This window comes from Camelus ferus, chromosome 12 (genome assembly GCF_009834535.1).
Source record: "Camelus ferus isolate YT-003-E chromosome 12, BCGSAC_Cfer_1.0, whole genome shotgun sequence".
Lineage (NCBI taxonomy): Eukaryota > Metazoa > Chordata > Mammalia > Artiodactyla > Camelidae > Camelus > Camelus ferus.
Genome location: NC_045707.1, coordinates 41313067 through 41336202, shown reverse-complemented (window position 1 = coordinate 41336202; position 23136 = coordinate 41313067). Strand labels below are relative to the sequence as shown.

The following is a 23136-nucleotide window of genomic DNA, read 5'->3' as shown; positions in this document are numbered from 1 at the left end:
ATTTTTGTTTTTATTTGGTTCTGTTGATTTGGTTAGTCATTTTTCAATTTCTCATGTTCTAGTATTTTGCTGAAAGTGTGTGCCCTCCTCAAGAACAGAGCACAGGAAATCAGAGACATTGCACGCAGCACTCTCGCAAAAATAATAGAGGATCTGGGTGTGCATTACCTACAGTATATTTTAAAAGAATTACGGAGTACCCTTGTCCGTGGGTATCAGGTAAATTGCACTACATACTTTACATTCAAGTTGGGTTGGAGTTCAAATATTTGCAATTTGAACACTAAGTCATGGTAATTTGAGTCTGTCTTTAGTAAAGTGCATCCACTGAGATAGGAAGTATATTCAAAAGTTTCTAATCAGTATTTTAAAAATCTGCTTTTAAGAAAGCCTCTATAGTTGATTTTCTTTTTTTTTTTTTTTAAGATCCTTATGGAGATAAAAACAGGTTATGTAACATATGTAACATAACCTGTTTTTATCTCCCAAATCACATGATACCAAGTTTTATATTCTCTGAGTTCTTAATAAAGTTCTTTATGAGTATATATCAGATGTATTGCCAAAAATGTGAACAATAAAGAACATACACACACTTGTTTAATAAGAGTGGGAACGTATTACATAAGTCATAAAAATTAAAAGAGTGCCAGGTGGAATAAAAAGCTCTTCGAGTAGTCACATGGCTGTCCAGCTCCAGGTCCTTCTGCTCCAAGAGTGGACCCTGGACGAGTGGTGTCAGCAGCACCTCGGAGCTTGTTAGACGTGCGATTAGGACCTATACCTCCTAAATGCAGAATCTGCGTTTTAATAAGATCCCTGCATGATCTGAAGTTTGAGAAACACTGCAACTTGTTTTTTCAAGTACCCAGCCAGACTCCTGGTAGTTAGCTTGACTTTCCATGTCCTAATTTGTTCTGAGGTAAAGTTCCTATTCTATGGGTTATAAGTCTAACATACTAAGAATAGCAGTATTCATTGTGACTGACTGTCTTTGTATAGTTTTTAGTGATTGCTCTAGGGGTTACAATTTCCATACTTAATTTTTAATAATCTACTTAGAATCAGTATTTTGGCACTTCAAGTGGAATGCAAAAAAAACTTATCATCACATAGATCCGTTCACCCTTTCTTTGTTTAATAATTTATGTATTATATTGTCATATATTAAAAACTTATCAAGCAGTGTGAGAGTTTTTGCTTTTAATCCTCAGCTATGCCCAGATATTTATCATTTCTACTGCTCTTCCTGCTTTTCTGAATTTCCAGATTTCTTTCTGGTATCATTTGCCTTCAGTCTAAGGAACTTCCTTTAGCAATCTCATAGAGCAGGTGTGGTGACAACAAATTGTCTTCATTTTCCTTCCCCTGTGAATGTCTTCATTTCACCTTCTTTCCTGAAGGATATTGCCGTTGTCTACATTGACAGTTATTTCTCTTCTTTCACTTTAAAAATGTCTTATCACTTCCTTCTGGCCTTTCTGATGAATGATTAAGCCATTCATTCATCTCCTCTAAGTAATGCGTCATGTTTCTCTGGCAGCTGTGAAGACTTTGTCTTTATTTTTCAGCAATTTGATTATGAGTGCGGATTTCTTGGGTTTACCCTGTTTGAGGTTTGTTGAGCTTCTCAACCACATTGGGGAGTTTTCAACCATTATTTTGACACTGCTCTCTTTCTCTGTTCCTGGGACTCCAGTGAAATGTATATATATATATATATATATATATATATATATATTTTTTTTTTTTTTTTGTCTCATCCATCCCTAAGGCTCTGTTCTTTTTTTTTTTAATCTTCTTCATCTCTGTTTAGATTGAATAATTTCTCTTGATTCATCTTCAAGTTCACTGACTCCTTTAATCTCCATCCTGCTATTGAGCCCATCTAGTGAGTTCTCTTATTTCAGTTATTGTTTTTTTTTTTTTTCAGTTCTGCAGTTTCCACTTATCCTTATATCATCTGATTCTTTGTTAACGCTCAATTTTTCCGTTCATGTCAGACCTCCAACTAGAAAGCTGGAGCTCTATTTCTTCCACTTTGCCGTGCACTACCCACAGCTGTGCCCTCGCATAGGCCAGGCCATGGTGGGACGGAGAGAAGCAGCTGGTTTTCCACCCCCTCAGGACTGCAGCCCCCCTGAGGGAGAGGAAGGTTTCCCTCCCACAGAGTTGTGGCTGCTGCAGTCCGCATTTCTAGGCCCATGCCACCACCATTACCACTGGGTGGTTGGGAGGCTGGGATGTAGGAAAATGGAGAAAAGAAAGAAAAAGCGAGAGGAGGGGGAGGGAGGGAGACGGGGAGAGAGAGAGAGAGAGAGAGAGGGAGAGAGATTTCCTTACTCTCTTGGAGCATCCTGATTTCCTTCTCCTACTGTTAAAGCCACGGGACTTCTCGTAGAGTTCTCTGCGTCCTGGCACCCATTTCCATGGTGGCTGGGGATAGCTGGACAGGAAACAGTGGTAAACTCACTGGAAATTTGGCGGTACTCACATTCTGGTGTTCTTCCCCAGTAGTAGTTCCATGCTTCCAGTCCAGGGTTTACAGCTGCACTCGGTGTGGGAGACAGGATAGAGTGTGGTTTCTCCATCTTACCTGGAACTGGAGCCCCTGTCAGTATCCATTTTTATTCTGTTCTTTCAACCAGCGTATATTCCATGGCTATTTTGTGTGAGGTGCTGTTGGGCACTGAGCACACAAGGATGAATACAGTACAGCTCTGCCTTTGAGGATTCATTCTCATGTTTTCATTGAACACCTAGGGTGTTTAACCTAGTAGCCCTTTTTTTCTCTAACCACCTGTTCTTCCAGTCCATCTCATTATTTATTAAAATAAGTAGAACAGGGATACAAGAACAGCAGTTTGGCTATTAGTATTAGTGGACACAACCAAAATTGTACTCTTCAAGTTTCATTCTTTATCCCCCAAAAGGATTTTTTTTTAATTATATAATGCTCTCAGCAAACATTTTAAATATATGAATACTTAAAGATCATAAACAGATATATATGAAATTATGCCTTTAAAATCCAATCTGTTTATTGACAGCCAAGTGTATTTTCTTAGCCTTGATCATTATCTGATGTTTACCTTGATAATTTACAGCACTGGAAGCAGGATACAGGACATACTCTGTTGTATACTGTGTATACTCTCGCACCAGCCTGTCTGGTTTCAGATCCTGACCCCACCACTCCCTACTCATGTAATCTTGGGCAAGTTGCTCTATCTCTTTGTGCCTCATCTTCCTCATCTGAAAATGCTGAGAATATAGCCCCTACACCATAGATAGAATGGGCAAGGATTAAAAATGAAACATGTGATGTATTAATCCAGTGCCCAGCCCATAGAAAGCTCTTAAGAATGTCAGCTATGGTTACTGTTGAGGGGGAAAACTTATTTGTTTCCTTCATAACACTTTTTGTGCCAGGTTTCACTGCATTCAGCATTGACAGGCTCCTTAATTCACAGGTTGGTTTTTAAGGTTTAAGACTTGTGCTGTTCTTTATAAATCACTGACCTGATTTAGTCACAATCATAGATTCTAAGCATGGTGATGTGTTTCCAAGCATCTTTTGTGCAACGTGACCACTTGGTTGAAGGATTTCAGACAGTGATAGAAGTATGTCCTTTGTCAAAGCTTCTCATTGCAGTAATGACAGGTATATAGTCTGAGTGTGCCCTTTGCAGGACTTTTAGATCTTATTTTTTTGTAGTGTGGTGTTCTTAACCATTTGTATTCTTATTACACATTTCATTTTAGGTCCACGTCCTAACTTTCACTGTTCACATGTTGCTGCAAGGCCTCACCAACAAGCTGCAAGTTGGGAATTTAGACTCTTGTTTGGATATAATGATTGAGGTAAGATTTAGAGAAAAGCTATTCTAGGTTTTTTTGTTGTTGTTGCTTTTTAATTTATTTATTTTGTAGGGGGAGGTTTATTTATCTATGTGGTTTTTTTAATGGAAGTACTGGGGATTAAACCCAGGACCTCATGCATGCTAAGCGTTCACTCTACCACTGAGCCATTACCCTCCCCTATTCTAGTTTTTTTTTTTTTTTTTTTAAGAGATCATTGGTGTCAAAGGACACCAATCAGTTCACAAAATAAGAAATAATAATAGCCTATAAAAATGAAAATAATATACTATCTCTTAGGCTAGCAGAGGTTTAGAAAGCTAAGACTCAAATGAAATAAGACAAGCACTTTGCTGTTGGCTGGTAGGTCATGAGTTATAATTAAAGGTGTGGTCTGGTGTTTTTAAAAAAGTATGTTCAACAGCGGTTTATTAATAATCATGAAAAATTAGTAACAATCTCTTTAAATTGGGTAATATAATTTGTGGGGTAGAATTAGAAAGCCTAAATATGGCATATAATCTTTTGTTTGTTCATTTAAAAATATAGACTGATAATTTTAATTAAATGCATTAATTTTGATAATTAAGCCACAAATATGAGAATTTCTTAAAGAAAAATTAGGCTACTCTTTGGTAATATCAAACAAGGTACCTGTTTGTATATTATATAATCATATATGTAAATCTATGAAGTATTCTTCTTTTGTTTTCCATTGTTATAAAGCTTGAAGTGTTTCTGTATTTGTTTTTTAGTAGTTGGTCCCTAAACTACATTGAAGAAAGTGAAATCTAATAGAATTTCCTACTGTCTGATTTTAATCCAGTTCAGCATGCTTCCCTTGACTTGGACATACCAAGTCCTTTCAGAGACTGCTTACGTTGGCATAGCTTGCTGAGTGCACATGATTGCCATTTGGCCTTTTTTCTTTTAAAGATCTTTAACCATGAGTTGTTTGGTGCCATTGCTGAAGAGAAGGAAGTAAAGCAGATCCTCTCCAAAGTCATGGAGGCACGAAGAAGCAAGAGTTATGACTCTTATGAAATCTTGGGCAAGTTTGTAGGAAAAGATCAGGTTACAAAACTTATCCTTCCACTAAAAGAGGTAAGGACTTGAATGTGATACAGGAGATCCCCGCATTACAGTATCAAGAGTTCTCGGGGGGGTGGGGGGGAGCCTTGCAGGACATACTTTCACATTGCACTTGACGACCGTGATTTCCTTTGGTGCAAAGGACACCAGTACCGTGTAGCCACTAGCTGGCAGCCCTGAGTCGGGCATTCTGACCCAGGAATCCAAGTGCCTGATGTAAGCCATGAGATGGAGACGGAAAGGTAACAAGAATTGAGCTACAGGTGAATTGTGCAGCTGGGTCCAGTCAGCAGCTCAGAACATAGCCTTTGGAGTTGGACTGCTGCTCCCAGGTTGCCAGGAGGAAGAGAACTGGCCTTTACTGAACGTATAATATGTTCTTAGCACTCTGCTTCACCACCTCTTCTAATCTGCACAACCACCCTGTGAGAGCCATAGTACCTCCATCTTGCAGATGAGAACATTCAGGCTCAGAAAGGTAGAAAGGAACATGGTTAAGGAGTAAAGTCTGAGCTTAATTTCAGATCTTTCTGATCCAGAGCTTACATTATTTCCATATTTTCATTCTGCCTCCTGTTGGGTGGGGATTGTAATTTATGTGCTTTTGTATGGTGTTCTCTGTGCCTATTGCAGGGGTGGGCATTTAATAAACATTGTTAATTCATCTTATTACAGTTATATGTACTAACACTGTAGAGCAAAAAGCCCCATCTAATGATGTGAGTTTACTATATTTCCAAATGTTTTGGTGCTAGATTAACACCATAATTGTACTAGGACACATTTAGCTTATCTGAACCTGATTTAAGAATATTAGATATGTTTTGAGGATAAAAAAGAGTTGACAAAGCACATGCATTTTCCATGTCTCTCCAAGGTAATGAAAATTATTAGTGCCACGTACTGTGCAGGGGAATAGCTTTGATATACTGAGGGTTTTACGGGTTGATGGTCCTGAGCTCCCACGAAGTTCCTCTGATTTGGCCCAATAATTAATATCAAACCCTGAGGCTTGGCCATCACACCACTTTGTTAGCATGGTTTCCTGTGAGTAGTGACGCATTTTGTTGGTGCTGTATATGTATATGTGCTTGCTTCAAGCCACCCCCTTTAATGCCCTTGGAGGGCTGATTATCTTCCAAGTGTCACATCATCTCTCCAGTCCTGGGCCCCGAGATCTCACCAGCAAAAAGGGCAGTGTGGGCACAAGAAATCCAGAGATACACACTGCTGGCAGTGATTATCTGAGGTCATGGGTAAACTTGACTTTATATGTTGTATCTATGTTTGAGATTTTATTAAGAATGCATCTCTTTTTTAATTAGAAAAAACCATACTTTTAAAAGTAAACATATGCAAGATAACAACTGTTATAACAAATAAAAATGCAGTTCTGTGTGACCACAGCATGCATTTATGTTTGCCTTTAGATCTTGCAAAACACCACAAGTTTAAAACTGGCCCGGAAAGTTCATGAAACCTTACGCCGAATCATAGCAGGATTACTTGTAAACCAGGAAATGACAGCAGAATCCATTCTGTTGCTTAGTTACGGTCTGGTCAGCGAAAATCTCCCTCTGTTAACAGAGAAAGAAAAGTAAGTTTGGAAAAAAACAGCTATCCTTTGGGTGCGTGCTTCTAATAAGCCATTCTCAATTACTCTTAAGTGAGTTCATTTAATAGTTTGCTTTAGTAAAAAAAAAAAAATTAATCTGAGTTGTGAGATGATAATACTTTTGTGGTGTTAGGGCCGAAGTCCTTCCAAGTGATTCAACACAAGATTATTTTTCTGCTGAATGAAGTGGCTGTGTAGGCAGCCAGTTATTTTGACTGATTTCGATCAGTTTCTCTGATACTACTTCTGTTTTAGGCAGTTACTGATTGATTGATTGATTGGTTGGTTGTCCTTTCTGAGGTAATTAGGTTTATTTATTTACTTTAATGGAGGTACTGAGGATTGAACCCAGGATCTTGCGTATGCTGAGCATGCACTCCACCACTGAGCTATGCTCTCTGCCTTGGACATTTATTGAATCAAAGTTAGGATAGATTTAAAATACATACTTCTTGTTCTGATCAGAGATTTAGGCCTCCAAAGATTTTGCAATACCTTCTTTGTAATCCTCCTTTGGATTTTGCTTCTGTGTTCTAAAAGAGACTCCTTGGCATTTGCTTTCAGAAATCAAAGAAAGGGAGTATCTGCTGGCTGTTCATCTTAATTTAAATGTGCATTCATCTGTCTGACCTCTGTTTCTGGGTTGTTCTGGAAGCTTTGATCAACACTCTAATAATGTCTTCTGTGTCTCGTTGTTGAGGGAAAGAAGACCCCACAGCGAGCAGCACGTTATTTGGTGCTGGACTCTTTCACCAAAACAGGCCGCAGCCACTGCTGGGGCTGCAGCACACCAGGTTCTTTCCATTAGTTTCCATTCCGTCTCATTGACAGAAATCCAGCCACCGCTGCACCGGATCCACGTCTGCCACCCCAGAGCTGTCTTCTGCTCCCCCCAACTCCAGTTCGAGGTGGACCAAAAGCTGCCGTGAGCAAGAAAACCAACATGCACATATTTATTGAGTCTGGGCTTCGGGTAAGAATTAGCCTTCAAGTGAGACTTGCTGCCCACCGCGAGTCTGTGCCTTTTAATCATCTGCTGAATTTCCAGTACTGCTCATTTCCACTAGAAATACTTTACCATAAATAAATTATGGATTTTTTAAGGTACATTGACCCATTTACTATTTATCTCTTCTAGTACTTATTTTGGTGATGTAATTGTCTCAGAATTAATGATTCTGACCTAATATTTACTCTGGTTTCACTTTTGCTTTGCTTATGAGTGCACCTCTAAACTACTCTAATTGTTTCTAAAAGATGGTGAGCTTTTAAAAGCACAGATCTGATTGTTTTGTTATGTATTTTTAAAATCCTTCATTGTCTCCCATTTTTCCCAGGAGAAAGAGAGAGCCAGGCTTCATGTGGGCACCAGGGCGTAGCCTCATGTTGTATCACTCCTGCACATTTTCCAGCCACATGTGGCTTCCCTTCAGTTCTGTAAAGTCCCCACACTTTTCCCATCCCAGGACCTCACCATCTACTCCTCTCTCTGCCAGCTTCCCACCAAACTCTCAAAGCACCCTGCATTCTTAGCTAATTATTTCCTGACGTCTGTCATCCTGGCTGGGACCCATCTGGGCAGGGACCCTGTCCACCTTGGTTACTGCCGTGTCCTACATGGCGAGCCAGTGCCTGGAATCAGAGTAGATGCTGAGTAATGACCTTTTGGTAAATGAACTTAGAATCACAGCTGCATGGGGAGCGTCAGCCTTCTTCACCTGCGGAGACTCTCCTAGGCTGTTCCCCGTCTCCAGACTTTTTCTCATTTCGGATAGAAGCATCTTAACATTTCACAACTGTCTCTTAAAGTAATTTCACCTTTATCTCACTCGTTTGGTCTTGTGGACAACTGATGTGAAGTATCTTTTTAAATCTTTAGCTGTTGCATCTTAGTCTGAAGACTTCCAAGATCAAGTCTTCAAGTGAACATGTGCTAGAAATGCTGGATCCTTTTGTGTCTCTGCTCATAGACTGCCTGGGCTCCATGGACGTGAAGGTGAGCATCTGTCCCTTCACGGGACCTGTGTTGTACAAAATACCTGGCACTTATTTCTGGGCTCATGCTTCACAAGATGGTTGAGTTTTTAAAGGCTTTTATAGTATCATGAGCCACCTCCATTCCCTGCACTAAATTGCTCCCCAGTTTAACAGTCCCATATCCCAAGAAAGCCCTTAACAGTTTCAAAAGCCTTTCTAGATATATTAATTTTTTAAGTTGAAGTATGGTCGATTTACAGTGTTGTGTTAGTTCATTAATTATTTCATTCGATCTTCACAACAGCTTCATGAGGGTGAGTGAGTGGTGCTGTCCCCATGTCAGTAGTCATCATCTCATCACCATCCTTATCACTACTACTGCTCGCTACTGTGGATCCTCATAACAACCCATGAAGCATGTATTATTGATGTTTCTATTTCATAGATGAGAAAACCAGGCCTTAGGCTTAGTGACTTGCCCCATATAACAGACGTAGGGCATGAGCCTCAGTCTGTCAGACTCCAAAGCCCACACCTCTCCCACTTCCTCAGGTTGCCTACTGGACTGCAAAAGTGCGAGAGGTTAAGTAACATCCCTGTGGTCAAACAGGTAATAAGCTGCAGAGCTGGGGTTTAAGCTGGTCTTCCTAGCTTCTGAGCTCCTTCTTCAGTGTCTTCATCTAATCCTGCCCAATAAGGCCATCCCAGCAACCAGAGGATAGGGCTCCATTAGTTACAGCTGAACCAGATTGAACTGGTTCAATCAGGATTCTTTTGTAATCACTTGATCCCAACACATTTTTTTTCACACCTTTGGCACAGCTTTTAACTATCCTAAACTATAGGTCATGGTTCCCATGCTTAATTTCTAAGTCAGCTCTCTGCTCCTTAAATGCAGAATTGCATCCATTTTATCTTTGTATCTCTAACACTGAAGTGCCTTGTGTACCTATAAGCTTAGTAAGAATGGACTAAATTGAAGTACCCTCCTAGAATGTTGAAGTTATTTATCATGTATTTTTAAAAAAAAAAAAAAAAGCTAAAATCAGCCAACTTATCCAGTTATTTACCCATAAAAAGTTAAGAATATGGTAAGTGGGCACCTTTCTCATTTGCTTGTGCTATAGCTTCACCTGCTATGAGAAGCAGTAAGTTGCTCTACAGCAGGGAATAGGACACTTCCCTCTCCTTACCCTCTTAGCCCAGGGCTTCCTGAGTGGGCTGGGCAGAGCATGCCATCCCTTCAACTCAATTGCTCATAGACTGCACAGCCTCAGGTGCGGATCGTTGGGTTTGGTCGCTTCATAAGTTGATTGGTTTTGTGTGTTTTTGCTTTTCAGGTGATCACAGGTGCCTTACAGTGCCTGATCTGGATCTTGAGGTTCCCCCTGCCTTCCATAGAAACAAAAGCAGAACAGCTAACGAAACACCTTTTCCTTCTGCTGAAGGATTATGCAAAACTTGGGGCTGCCAGAGGCCCGAACTTCCACCTGGTGGTCAATTGTTTCAAGGTGAGTTGTTTGCACTTAGAAAAAGCCAGGACCAGGATTAACATCAGTTAATTTTCCTCATCATCTTTCATGGTCTTAGTCAAAATTTCTTCCAGTTTAATTTGCTAAGGCCAGAGGGTTGATATCCTGTGTGAAAAAGCATAAATGTTGTATTAAGTCTGTATCATTTCACTGGATGCTGATTGGTGGGATGTCCTGGCTATTGACCTCACTGTTGTAACTTGCAGTGTGTGACCATACTTGTGAAGAAAGTGAAGTCATATCACATAACTGAAAAGCAGCTACAGGTTCTGCTAGCATACGCTGAAGAGGACATTTATGATACTTCAAGACAAGCCACTGCATTTGGTCTTCTGAAGGTATGGTGTCACCAGAACGCTGGACCGTTCAGTTTAGGAGCCCCACATCAGATATTTAGAATAACGTGGAACATGGTGTTTTGACTAGCTGTAGACTTCTGAAATTAAGTAATTTATCAATATTACGATTTTGGTAGATAGATTATACCTAACATATCTACGTATTAAAATGTTTGAACATGAGCTCTATTTTAAACTTCCAGGGAATTCTATACAGATGCAGGTACTCTACTTGTATGTATCACAAATTTAAAATTGACCATTTTGATCATTTTTAAGTTTATGTTCTTTCAGAGATACTTTCTCATTATGTTTGAAAACTGCCTGTGACTGCTTTAGCATCAAGTTGGCTTAGTATAAACGTCAGGCTGTTTGCACTAAAATATGAAATGAGTGTGTCTTTTCCTTTTGTATTTTAGGCCATTTTATCAAGAAAGTTGTTGGTCCCAGAAATCGATGATGTCATGCGGAAAGTATCCAAGTTGGCAATTTCTGCACAAAGCGAACCTGTCAGAGTCCAGTGCAGACAGGTTTGTAGACAGCTTATTCCCACAGCAAGCGCTTTGCCCTGCCTTCTCTGTTTGGTCTTTAGGTAGACTGTCAACACTGACTGAATTCTGAAGATGACTTTGCATCATATTGTTGCTTTATTCTGAGACTGGGAAGCCCGTTCACACATCAAGTGTAAGGGCATTTTGAGTAGAGACCACCATACATGGCATGCTTCAGATGGATGAAGAAAGACACCGTCCTTCTGCAGCATGAGACCCTGCAGCAAAGATTTCCATCCAGTGGTGCAGCCACTGACCCCTTAGTGCATATCACTTTGTACCTGGTGCTGCCAGAAGTGTGGTTAACAAGATGTTTAGAGTTCCTGTCTATCCTGTAGCAGACAGGCACAAAGCAAAAATTCCACAGTTATTTAATTACAGACATCCAAGTGCCAGAAGGGAAAAAGTAGTGTCATATTTCATCACTTACAAGACACTCCATTACTTATATTCCTCAAAGAAAGAAAAAAACTATGACACGGTGGTCAGGCGGCATCAATTGTAAGACACATCCCAATTTCAGAAGTGTTAGAATGTGGAAAACTCTGCTGCTTAGAATTGACAGGTATGGTAAGCGCACGTGACCTAGTGTGAGAGTCAGGGGGAGCTTTCCTGAGGAGTGGCGTATAAACAGAATTCGAAGGAAGAATAAGGCTTAGCCTTCCAGGCTGAGGAAGATGAGCCTTGAGGTGGGTAAGAGCTTAGCTTGCTGGAGAAATTAAATGAAGGTGAATGAGGAAGGGGGCCAGATCAGGCCAGATCTTGTGATGTTGTTAAAGATTTAGGGCTTTGTTCTAAGAATAAGAAAAGCTATTGAAGTCCATAGGTGGTGGAGTGACATTAGCAGATTTGTGTTCAGAAGTTTGTCCATATCTGATCTTACAAGCACATATCAGCCCAGGTGGAAGACTCTGAATTAGAAAAATAAACTCAGAGTGAAAGGAAGCCTTGGGTTGCTGAGGTCATCTTTGGAAAAAATTAACTTATTTAGGAAGAAGGAGGGCCAGCTGCTGTCTGTTAAGCATTAGCTGCATGCCCAGCACTTTACATACGTGGCAGCTATTTGTAAATATCCTTCAAGGCAAACAGTGCCACCATTTTGCGGTTGAGCACAAACAGGCCTTGGAAAGTTTAATGGTGTGCTTAGTTCTCAGTTTATTAATAAAGGAAGCTGAGTAATACAGTGGTTTGAAAGCAGAGCCTTTGGATGCAGGCAGGCAGTCGAAATTCTGGCACTGTCACCTGAGCAAGTGACTTACCTCTGTGTGCCAGCTTCATTCTCTTCATCTGTAAAATGAGGCGTGCTTCCTGAGGAAGTAATAAAAAACCAACCAAAAAACACTTAACCCAGTGCTTGACACAAAGAAGGTATTTAGTAAATGCAATAGTTATTATCAGTGTTATTGTCACTATTATTGTTATTCTTATTTCGGGGGAATATAGGGTTGAACACAGTCCATACTCAGTCCGCCACAACCTCCTATCAGGGACATGAGCTTCCAGTGTGTGAGCTCGGATTTGGAGCCCTAAACAGCCATGCTGGTGGTGGGCCAGGACTTGACTGGTAATCAGGCAGGAGCTGAGGACGTGAGGTGGGAGGAGAGGGGAGGGGCAGAGTTACTGACTCAGGAGGTGGACTTTACCTAACTGATTGCCCTTCTGAAAGGTCTTTGTAACCTACAATTTGTAGCCTACCAGTGCGTCCCAGAGAGCAGCTCAGGAAAGAGGAATCCTGGAGAGATAGGGTCCAAATAATCTGTGTGACTTCTGTTCCTAGGTTTTTCTGAAATATATTCTCGATTATCCTCTGGGTGACAAATTGAGACCAAACTTGGAATTCATGCTTGCTCAACTGAAGTAAGTCGAAGCCATAAACTACACAGGGCAGTGGGGTAGGTTCTTCTCTCCTTTTAACGTGTCAGCCGTCTTGGACAGAACAAAGCCGACACGCGATGGCACACACTCCTAGGATGCTCTCGCATGAATCATTGACTTGACTGCCAGGCACTGTGCATGGCTCCTAGAGCAGTTCTGCAGGTCACTTTTCAGTTCAGTGTGACCACTGATTGTCATTAAAGTAGAACGCTAACAGAATTACATTTAAAACTGCACAGTAGCATGATAAATAAATACACGTATTAAAACTGGGGAAATGGAACTTCCTTTCCACTTTTTAAGAAATAGATGGCACCCTGAGACAGTATTTAAAATTCCTCAAAATAATTGTTGGTAAATTTTAAAGTTACTAACAAATCCTTCTAATGTTCTTGCCCTAGTTATGAACTCGAGACCGGGAGAGAGTCCGCCTTGGAAATGATCGCTTACCTCTTTGACACATTCCCTCAGGTACCGTGAACCAGGGACAAGCTCCGTGCTTGTGTTTGTTTGCTGTGGCTCCCGTGAGCCTTGGTAGGACACCTGTGAGAACTTCCGTCTGCGTGTCTGTTTTCTCTTCAGGGGCTGCTCCACGAGAACTGCGGAATGTTCTTTATTCCTCTTTGTCTGATGATGGTGAACGATGACTCTGCCATGTGTAAAAAGATGGCATCCATGGCAATCAAATCCTTACTCAGCAAAATCAGCCTTGAGAAAAAAGATTGGCTCTTCAGTATGGTTACCACCTGGTTTGGGGCAAAGAAGGTTAGGGTTGCTTTTAGTAATATTTTAAAGAAAAGTCTGAGCTTTTGGTGTTCATACTTTAAATACATATTATATATTGTTGAATTAATTTTTCCCAAGTAGCTTTATTGTTCTTATTTGATTGTGGTAATAATATATTCTTACAGTAAAATTTCAGAAAATATAAGAAGTTATAGAGAGTAACATAAAAATCACCTGTATTCCCAATACATGGTTAATGTCAACTGATTACTCCACTGCATGAATGTATTATAATTTACTTAACCAGTCCCCACTGATAATATCTTTGTTTCCAGTTTTGCTCATTCAATATACAGAGTGTAATTTTTGCCAGTGATGTATCCACTTGCTGACTCTACCACCACCATCACTGGCCCATCTTTGTGAAGTATAAACAACACATGTCATATCTTAATACTGGCTTTAAGTGTAAAAGTCAGAAAGGGGGCAGTGGGGCATGAAACAAACAAAAAAACTTCCTTTTTTTAAAAAAAATTTAAAATTAGAGGGTATTATTCTGTGGATAATGATGAATACCACTTTTTTCTTAATGTTGTCCTGTGGTATGAAGATTTCTCTGCATTTTTCATGTTAGCCACCAAAAATCCACATCCTATTGATTCCTGGTATTATAAAGAAGTATTGAGGACAGAGTCATGCCCACCTTCATTTCAAAGTTTTGGAAACAGCCTCCCAGGTTGTGCTGATATTGTCTTGTGGTGGTTTATTTCCGGTAGAGCTTAAATAGACAATTAGCTGCCCTCGTCTGTGGCTTGTTTGTGGAAAGTGAAGGAGTCACTTTTGACAGAAGACTTGGAACTGTTCTCCCTGTGATTGAAAAGGAAATTGATCCTGAAAAATTTATAGATGTAAGTTATTTACAACTCTTGCTTATTTTTATAATTTTACTTGAAGTGGTATAGCTAATAGGTTAAATATTATTTATGATCAAAATGGTTTTTTATTAATAAAAGCAAAAACTCAGTGCAGTTGTATCTTTTTAAAATGAAGATTAATGTAAGTTATCTTTCATAGTGTGTGACGATCAAAGTTTCTTAAGCAGAGTGATGTTGCCCCCAAGGGGACATTTAGCAATGTCACAACTGGAGGGTAGAGGGGTGCTACTGTTATCTGGTGGGTAGAGGCCAGGAATGTTGCTCAACATTCTCTAATGCACAGGGCAGCCCCCCAAAGCAAAGAATTATCTGACCCAAAAGTCAGCAGTGTTGAGGTTGAGAAACCCTGGTATAGTTTTACATGCTGGAGTAAAAATGGCCATCAGATACTTTGAAATTTTGTCTTAATTGATTTACCATCCCTCCTGTTTTTAGATCATGGAAGAAACTGAAGAGAAAGCTGCAGATCGCCTTCTGTTTAGTTTTCTTACACTGATAAGTAAACTCATCAAGGAATGTAATATTATTCAGTTTACCAAGCCCTCTGAGACTTTGAGTAAAATCTGGAGTAAGTATTTCCTTTTAATTTAAATCTAAAGATAAACACGTTAGAAGTATATAATGTCAAGGGAAAAGTCCATGAGAAAAAAATTTAAAAGGCCCTTTCAGACTGGTTATAGTGAAAATATTTGTGGCCGGAGGGGTGGAAATATATGTGTGTATGTGTGTATATATTTATGAGGTGTTATATATAACCTTGTAAATAATATATTTCATTTATAAATAAGAAAGAATATTAATTATGGGGGAGTAAAAGAAAGGAAAAAATTTCCCAAAGTCCTCCTTACTACCTGATGACAATTTGCTATATATTTCCATCCAGTCTTCTTTTTGCCAAATAGCCCTAGGTGTTTTTTTCTTTTTTGGGGTTGCATAATTCCATATAAATTTTTATATCCTGTCTGTACCTAAGTAAGCATATCACAGTCCTATAACATACTTAGTAGATATCCTTCTAAATGGCTATAAATAATCCATTGTGTAAATGTGCCATAATTTACTAAACCATTTCACTTCTATAGGGTATTTAAGTTACATAACACTCTTTAAATGAAAAATAAGATCCTCGAATTTTTAATTTAACATTTCAACTTTGATTGGTCACTAGAAAATAGACACTGCAATGAATGCTTTAAATACCTACTTTTATTTTATGAGAAATAAGCCAGTTACTAAATTACTATATGGCCTTCTCTGGTATGGCTCCACTGAGATAATTACAAAGATTCATATGGAACAAAAATAAAACTGTCTTCATGAAATATAGCAGCATAGACTAAAACTCAGATATGTCATGGCTCATCCAGAATTTTAATCCTGTTCCCTGACATCACAAGGCTTTTCTACTGTACTTTCCAAGCGTGGTATGTGGTGAGTGGCCCTGTAGCATAAGAGCATGAGCTTATCTTAAGGGATCATCCTTAAGATACTGTAAGAGGTCACATTTAAGAATACGAGCTTTGGAGCCAGGCCAAGCTGGGGCCCAGGCTTAGTTCTGCCTGTTCACAGTTTGGCAGGTCATTTAGCCCCTCTGGAACTGTAGGTTGGAAATGACGGTTCCAACCTCACAGAACTGTTGTAAGGTCTGAGTGAGATAAGTGTGACACTTCGCCCGTGCCTGGCACGTAGAACGCCTCAATAAATGATACCTTTCCAGTCAGCCACTTGGAGCCACCGATTTCAATAGCTAGAGAAACAACTGTGTACCCATATATGCATTTACATTAATTTTGATTTAGAGATTGTTAACGCTACCTTATCTCCACTGAACCTGAGCTAGTTCTTTTCCTCCTCCTCCTCTGGTACACGTTTTCTATCTGACTTACCTTTTTTTCCCAATTAAAGTATAGTTTGCAGTGTTTTACAATGTCGTATTAGTTTCAGGTGTACAGCAAAGTGATTCTGTTCTTTTCAGATTCTTTTCCATTATAGGTTATTATAAGATACTGACTATAGTTCCCTGTGCCATACAGTAGGTCCTTGTTATTTATCTATTTTATGTGTAGTAGTGTGTATCTGTTAATCCCAAACAGAACTAGTTCTTACGGAGCTTACTCATACTTACCACGTTAATTGTTGGTCCTCTAGTTTTTTCCAGTCTCTCTACCTCACTTTTCCCTAGCTCCTTGAGAGTTTTTGGGAAGCAGGGACTATTTTGTTCGTCTTTTGTTCCCAAATCCAAGCACATTAGAGACATTCAGGAAATGCCTAACTTAGTCATGCTTCCCACCAGAGTCAGGAAAGCTTTGAGATGTCTGAGAATGTGTTTCGGTCCCTTAGGTCACGTGCACTCTCACCTGAGACACCCGCACAACTGGGTGTGGCTCACCGCAGCCCAGATTTTTGGACTGCTCTTCGCCTCTTGCCAACCGGAGGCACTTATCAGTAAATGGAATGTCAAAAAAACTAAGAAGAAACTCTCAGAACCTGTAGCAATCAGGTTCCTAACAAGTGACCTTGACCAAAAGGTAAGTTTTCTCTAAGATCTTTTCTTTCCCTCATGATCTGTGTGAGATGCTCGTTCTGGTTCATGTGACTTTCTTGGACTTGGCCCTTGGGAGAAACTCTTCCATCCACAACTTGATGTACATGTGGGTCTGAAGGAGTGTTAGTAACTAGAGGGGGGTCACCCTCGAGGCCAAGTTTTTTCAAAGCTGATTTTTAGACTGTCAGTCTAGTCAGACTTTTGCTTATTTAGCATGTTTATCTTCCATTATATATTTACGTTCTTTATCAGTACTAGAGACTAAGATTAATGCTGTCTGTCCTGCCTCCTTCATAACCTTGTTGATGACTAAATGAGATCATGTTCACAAAAGTGTTAGGTAGGGACCATGTTGTTATCTGTCTGTGATTTCATAGGGTCCAGCACAGAGCCTATCTCATAGTGGGAACTCCATAAACATTGAATGAGTGGATGGAAGGGAAGAAAAGAGTGGGGGAAAGTATTTGAATGTTGCAAAGTTGTCTACCAATAATCTAATAGGTTATGATCTGTATCTCCCCAGAGCTTGAAAGTACCCCATGTCCTTAAGTTGAAATGCTCATGGCAGATAGAAGGGAACAGTTAGATAATTTCTGTTCATGAACCTCCCCTTTCCAGATCTACACAGGTGGTCACTCAAAGCAAAATCTCCTACCTTAGTTGTATTATTATGGTTTAAAAACAGTCAGAAATAGCCTTCATTGTGTCTGCCAATGTCCATTTCCTTTTCACAGATGAAAAGTATCTCCCTAGCCTCTTGCCATCAGTTGCATTCCAAATTCTTGGATCAATCTCTAGGAGAGCAGGTAAGTATTATAATCCTCCCAGTTAAATAGGAGAGGTCTGTTCTACCAGTAGTCTAAGAATAGGCTGTCATTTGTTTTTCGTTTTGTTTTTCCCAGTTAAAGCTTGGGGAATTAATGAAATATTAACAAACACTCAAATACATGTTCAATTATGCACATATATCTAATCGACTCTGGGGTCCATATTGGGATTACTCCTGGCTCCGTTTAAAATTCCCAGTAAAGATAATAAATGCACTGGGAGGCTAGCTGTTCATCTTTTTCATCTTCCCTTTTAACATATCTACTCCACATTGCAACTGAAGCTTTGAAGGACATTGATTGTTTTTATACTGAACTGTGGTACTAAATTTCCTTCCCTGTCTCTAGAAGCTGAAGAGAAAGCAATAATGTTCATTATTCTGGGGGTAAGCAAGGTGACATTACTGCAGTGTGGTCTGAGAACCGTCTATCTTTAACAGGAGGCTGATAAATTGTTCCAACAGTAAAAACCTTTATGTATTTTCGTATTATAAAATTTAACCATAAGTAAAATACAGAGAACAAAGCATCTTGTAAATATGCAGTAAATATAAATTGCCCTTGAATAGTTGGTCTTCTGCTCCATTGTATTTTTAATTCTTGATAGAGCAGCTGGGCTGGTAGATGATGTGACACAGATGTGGTGTCTGGATGTGATCAAGGCACTTGACCACATCTCCTGTGAGCCATCATGGACAAGATGAAGTGATGGAGATTAAGGGACAGGGGCACTAAAAACTAGGTGAATGCTGTCTCTAAGAGTGATCTCAGGTGGCATGCCATAAACACTGGTCCTTTTGTCACTTTTTTAAATGAGCATATAACATGCTTCATTATATGGCAGGGTTGAGGAGGGAATGGATGGCTATTTGGTGGATAGCAAAGTGAGGCCAAAGAAAGCATGCCAGGGTGGACAGTGGGTGGGGTCTTACACCTGATCAGTTTTAATAGAGGCTGACAGACCATACAAACTCGGGATAGTGGGGGAAGAGATTTACTAGTACTAACCTACAATGAAAGAAATTATGGATTTTAGTTCACCTTAATCTTAGAGTTAACAGTGTGAAGTGGCTACCACAGAGGTAAAGGCCTCCAAATGTAGGACTGTCTTCGTGGAGGCCTAACTTCCAGAAGAAGGAAATAATAATCTTGGCATTAACTCCTGATGGCCAGGCTAGCCTTGGACAGTGTGTGGTATTCTGAGTACCACATTTGGGGGAACTTTGGGCACACAGCTCCTGTAGCAGAGTAGCCAGGATGGTGAAGGAACTCAAAACCGACTTGGTTTCCTCTTTTACGTATCAGGTGTGAAATACTCAGAGATTTCATTGATGTCACAGTTAGGACTCGATAAATGGGTCCATTATTTTAAGACGAAAATCACCCCCTGTGCTGTTTAACAGAATCAGATGGGATATGAGGGAAAGAGGAGCTTAGTGTATAAGAACTTGGGCTCGAATCCTAAAGACCTTTGAATCCTGGCTAACCACTCACTTTGTCTTTGGGTGAGATTTAGTAACTCTGAGCCTTGGTTTTCTCTCCTAATAATAGGACCTAATAGGGATATTTTAAAGTTGAATTTGAATACTACATACAAAGCAACTAAACCAGACAGTGCTCAGTAAGTGGAAACTGTTCTGTGAAGAACAGATGAAGGAATTTAATGAAATGAGGATGACAGCTCTCTTTAAAAATGTAAATGGATGGCTTAGAATTAGCTTATTTACTCAGTGGGACTTTAAAGAACAGAAGTAAGCCAAATGGATGATAGTTACATGGAAATGGGTTTCAACCCACTCTAAGGAAAACTGAAGAATTATCTCCCCAAAACGGACCAATCATCAGTTTAACAGTGCAATATCCAATTGTTTTTTATTTTCTAATTGTAGAATACCTATTTTAGCTGCTGCTTTACTAAGCCATGTTTATTTCAAAATCAAAGTACAATTCTTACCCCTCCTCTCCCTTTTTTTAAGGTTGTTAAGAATTTGTTGTTCGTAGCCAAAGTCTTGTATTTACTGGAACCTGATTCTGGGGATAAGCAAGGTGACATGAAAGAAGACATGGACGAACAGGAAGTTTCAGGTGATGGCATGGTCAGAGAGGATATAGAAGAACTCAGGGCGTGTGCAGATGAGAAGGAAGAGCACAGCAAGCCAGCCACACTGCTGTGGCTGATCCAGAAGTTGTCCCGGATCGCAAAGCTAGATGCTGCTTATTCACCTAGAAACCCCTTAAAGGTGCGATGCGTGTGCAGAATGACTGAAAGTAGTCTTCATTTTTTTTCAGTATTTTAATGGTATTAGTTATCCTCCCAAGTCCCTAGGAACTTTCAAACCCAAAACTACAGCAATAATCTGCCCTAAAATAGACCTTGTTTTCTAAATTAATTCTCTGGCTACAAGTATGAGAAAAACTTCAAATGAAAAAATGATCTGTACTTTCAGAGAACATGCATCTTGAAGTTTCTCGGAGCTATAGCAATGGATCTTGGAACAGACAAGGTGAAGCCCTATCTCCCAGTGATCATAGCTCCTCTGTTCCGAGAACTGAACAGCACCTATTCGGACCAGGGTAATTCTGTGGTCGCTCTTCTGAATACTTGCACACTAGGATTCCTCACTTCTGAATGCTTCCTTCTTCCTTTCTGTCCTCCCTCTCTGCCAAAGTTTAAGAAAGAAAACTTTCTAGGTATCAAGACAATAGCAAACAAATAAGGCATATTTGTGTTATTTCTGTCTCCTATATGCTGTCTTATGTCTAAGAGTGAATGCTTCTCTCCTAAAAAATGTTTTACTCCTAAACATAGATTAAATATTCACAGAAAACTAATTTGGGTTCTAAACCTTATAGTGCTATGAATATGTACAATTAAATGTCATTATGTTCTCAAAATTTAAAGGCAAAAATATGAAATAGTTTTAAGTATTTTAATTTTTCCTCTTTTTCTTCTTGCCTGGTACTCACTGATCGTTAAGTTTTCTCTTTTGATAATAAGAGGGAATTAGGGGTTGGAAAGAGGAGGTAGAGTGGATGTTAAGAGTTTTAAAATAAAACAAATGAAGTGAATATTTCAGTCCAACTTGAGGGAAAGTTTCCTTCCTCTTAGAGAAGGTCAGGTCGGCTCTAGTTCTCATCAGCCAACACTTACTGAGCACCTAGTATTTGCCTGGCACTGGGAGTTCAACAGTATAAATGGCCCAGTCCCTATCTTCAAGAAACTTGCAATTTAGAACAGGTATCGTGAGCCCTCCTGAAATTGAATGTAGAAGTATGTGGATTATTTACATTTGGGAGCGAGGAGGTAAGGGTGGGAGAACATAGCTTTTCATCAGCTTCTCAAAGGATACTCTGATCCAAAAAAACAGAGGTTACAGCCAGAGCTAAGCCTCTGTGACCCGTGAATTAGAGAGGGCCTAGAGAAATACACTTACCTTTCTTTTTCCCTCACCTGCCCAGAGCCGAGCAAGTTAACGAAGGAAACCAAAAATGTTTCTGTCAAGTTGTCAAATTACTTTAATGTCTTCTGAGTCAGGATTCCACTGGGAAGTTGCTTCATGGTCCATTATCTCTTTTTGCATCCTGGATGAGGTAGTGTCTAGGAGTGCTGTGTCCAGCACTTCTGCTTGTTTTCCAATCTCAGAAACGAAGAGGCTAGTTTTAAATCAGTGTTTAACATTGAAGTGATAAAAGTAATGCCTTGAGAGTTAAAATTTGCGTGTTGTTGATTTGTACATACTCAAATGTGTACTTACCTATGTGTCTGTCTCTTACGATCACCCTGTGTGTGGTTAGATCCTTTGCTGAAGAATCTATCCCAGGAAATCATAGAATTACTGAAAAAGCTGGTTGGGCTCGAGAGCTTTTCATTAGCCTTTGCCTCTGTACAGAAACAAGCTAATGAGAAAAGGGCACTCCGAAAAAAGAGGAAGGCTTTGGAGGTAGGTCTAATGTTTGAAAATATGGCATGTTCACAAGACTTAACCATTTTTAACCAGGGATGTGCACATGCATGTGTGGAACTTACCCAGGGAGGAAAGAGGAATTGGCTGTGTCTGAGAAGTGGGACTTTACAGCTTGAGCTCTAGATTTTCTTTAATGGGCATGTATTGCCATTTGTGATGTTTAAAGGTGAACAAAATGGTCCATTTCTGCATTTGATTTTTATTGGTTTAACATTTACTTTCAAAGTAACATGCCTATTCTTTTTTCAAGTTTGTAACCAATCCTGATATCGCTGCCAAGAAAAAGCTGAAGAAACACAAAAATAAAAGTGAGGCAAAGAAGAGAAAGATAGAGTTCCTGCGTCCAGGATATAAGGCCAAGAGACAAAAGAGCCACAGCCTGAAAGACCTGGCAATGGTGGAGTAAAGTGCTCCTTGTGCTGACGGTGTCTCAGCTTACCCCAGAGCATGAACTTTGCGGTATACCTGCTGATCTGAAATCATAGCAGGTTTTGTTATTTAATTTAAACTCTGGCGTAGGTTGTATATTATACAGTTTAATATAATTGTGCTCATTTTTTAATTAAAATATTTCATACTACTACCGTATCTTCACTGTCTAAAAAGCATGTGACACTAGTGATAAAAAGTTTAAAACATTTTTCTTTTTAAAATTTTAAAATGGCAAGACAACATGTAGAAGAAGTTAGGAATAAAGCAGACAGATGATTTGCAGTACCTTTATGGAGGAGATTATAAAACTTTGTCAAAAAGGCAGTAAGAAAGATCTACAGAAATGGAGAAGTAAAACTGTGTTCATGGGTAGGAAGGGTTCAGTATCATAAGTTGCTAATTCTTCCCAAGTTGGATCTCACTGGTTAGATGCATATCTGAGCAAAATCCCAAAGGAGTTCTCCACATTATCCTAACAAGCTAATTCTAAAATTTATATGGAAGATAGTAAGTTGAGAATAGCCAAGATACTCTTCTTTAAAAAGGAGAACAAGGTGAGGGGCTTGCCCTGTCAGATATGAAAGAAATAAGACAAAAAGTGCAATCTATAGAGGGAACATATGATAAGTTCTACTTCAGTAAAATGAAGAACTTCTACTTACAGAACACACCTGGGGCATGGTATGTACCATATACTGATAAAGGATTAGTAGCTCCAAGCTATGTAATGAATCCCTATGAATCAACAAATAACAGAGTGGAAAAAGTGGCAAAAGAGAGAAATACGCATTGCACAGAGGAAATATAAATGGCCCTTAAACAGTGGCATTTAGCTGATAAGCGATACCAGTTCTTAAAGTTCTAT

General features: G+C 39.5%; 1 protein-coding gene and 1 long non-coding RNA gene across 3 annotated transcripts in view; one reads left to right on the top strand and one right to left on the bottom strand.

The window, feature by feature from the left end:
- The window catches only part of UTP20 (UTP20 small subunit processome component), an 85969-nt gene extending 63550 nt beyond the window's left edge, over positions 1-22419 (top strand). For both annotated transcript variants that reach the window (XM_032493532.1, XM_014560384.2), the window contains 20 exons: positions 63-219; positions 3766-3864; positions 4798-4965; positions 6384-6550; positions 7400-7541; positions 8448-8564; positions 9886-10056; positions 10284-10415; positions 10835-10945; positions 12744-12823; positions 13243-13312; positions 13424-13606; positions 14344-14475; positions 14938-15070; positions 16843-17030; positions 17782-17853; positions 19851-20114; positions 20322-20448; positions 21670-21815; positions 22090-22419. In XM_032493532.1, coding sequence (XP_032349423.1) covers positions 63-219; positions 3766-3864; positions 4798-4965; positions 6384-6550; positions 7400-7541; positions 8448-8564; positions 9886-10056; positions 10284-10415; positions 10835-10945; positions 12744-12823; positions 13243-13312; positions 13424-13606; positions 14344-14475; positions 14938-15070; positions 16843-17030; positions 17782-17853; positions 19851-20114; positions 20322-20448; positions 21670-21815; positions 22090-22245 — 2815 coding nt within the window. In that variant the 3' untranslated portion in view covers positions 22246-22419. The remainder of the gene's footprint in view (positions 1-62; positions 220-3765; positions 3865-4797; positions 4966-6383; positions 6551-7399; positions 7542-8447; positions 8565-9885; positions 10057-10283; positions 10416-10834; positions 10946-12743; positions 12824-13242; positions 13313-13423; positions 13607-14343; positions 14476-14937; positions 15071-16842; positions 17031-17781; positions 17854-19850; positions 20115-20321; positions 20449-21669; positions 21816-22089) is intronic.
- Positions 12115-14403, bottom strand: LOC116667706. Its single transcript, XR_004324700.1, has 3 exons — positions 14271-14403; positions 13292-13587; positions 12115-12274 (listed from the first exon to the last, which is right to left on the bottom strand). It is a non-coding gene; the product is annotated as an uncharacterized LOC116667706 (long non-coding RNA).
- Positions 22420-23136: the final 717 nt, after the last annotated feature.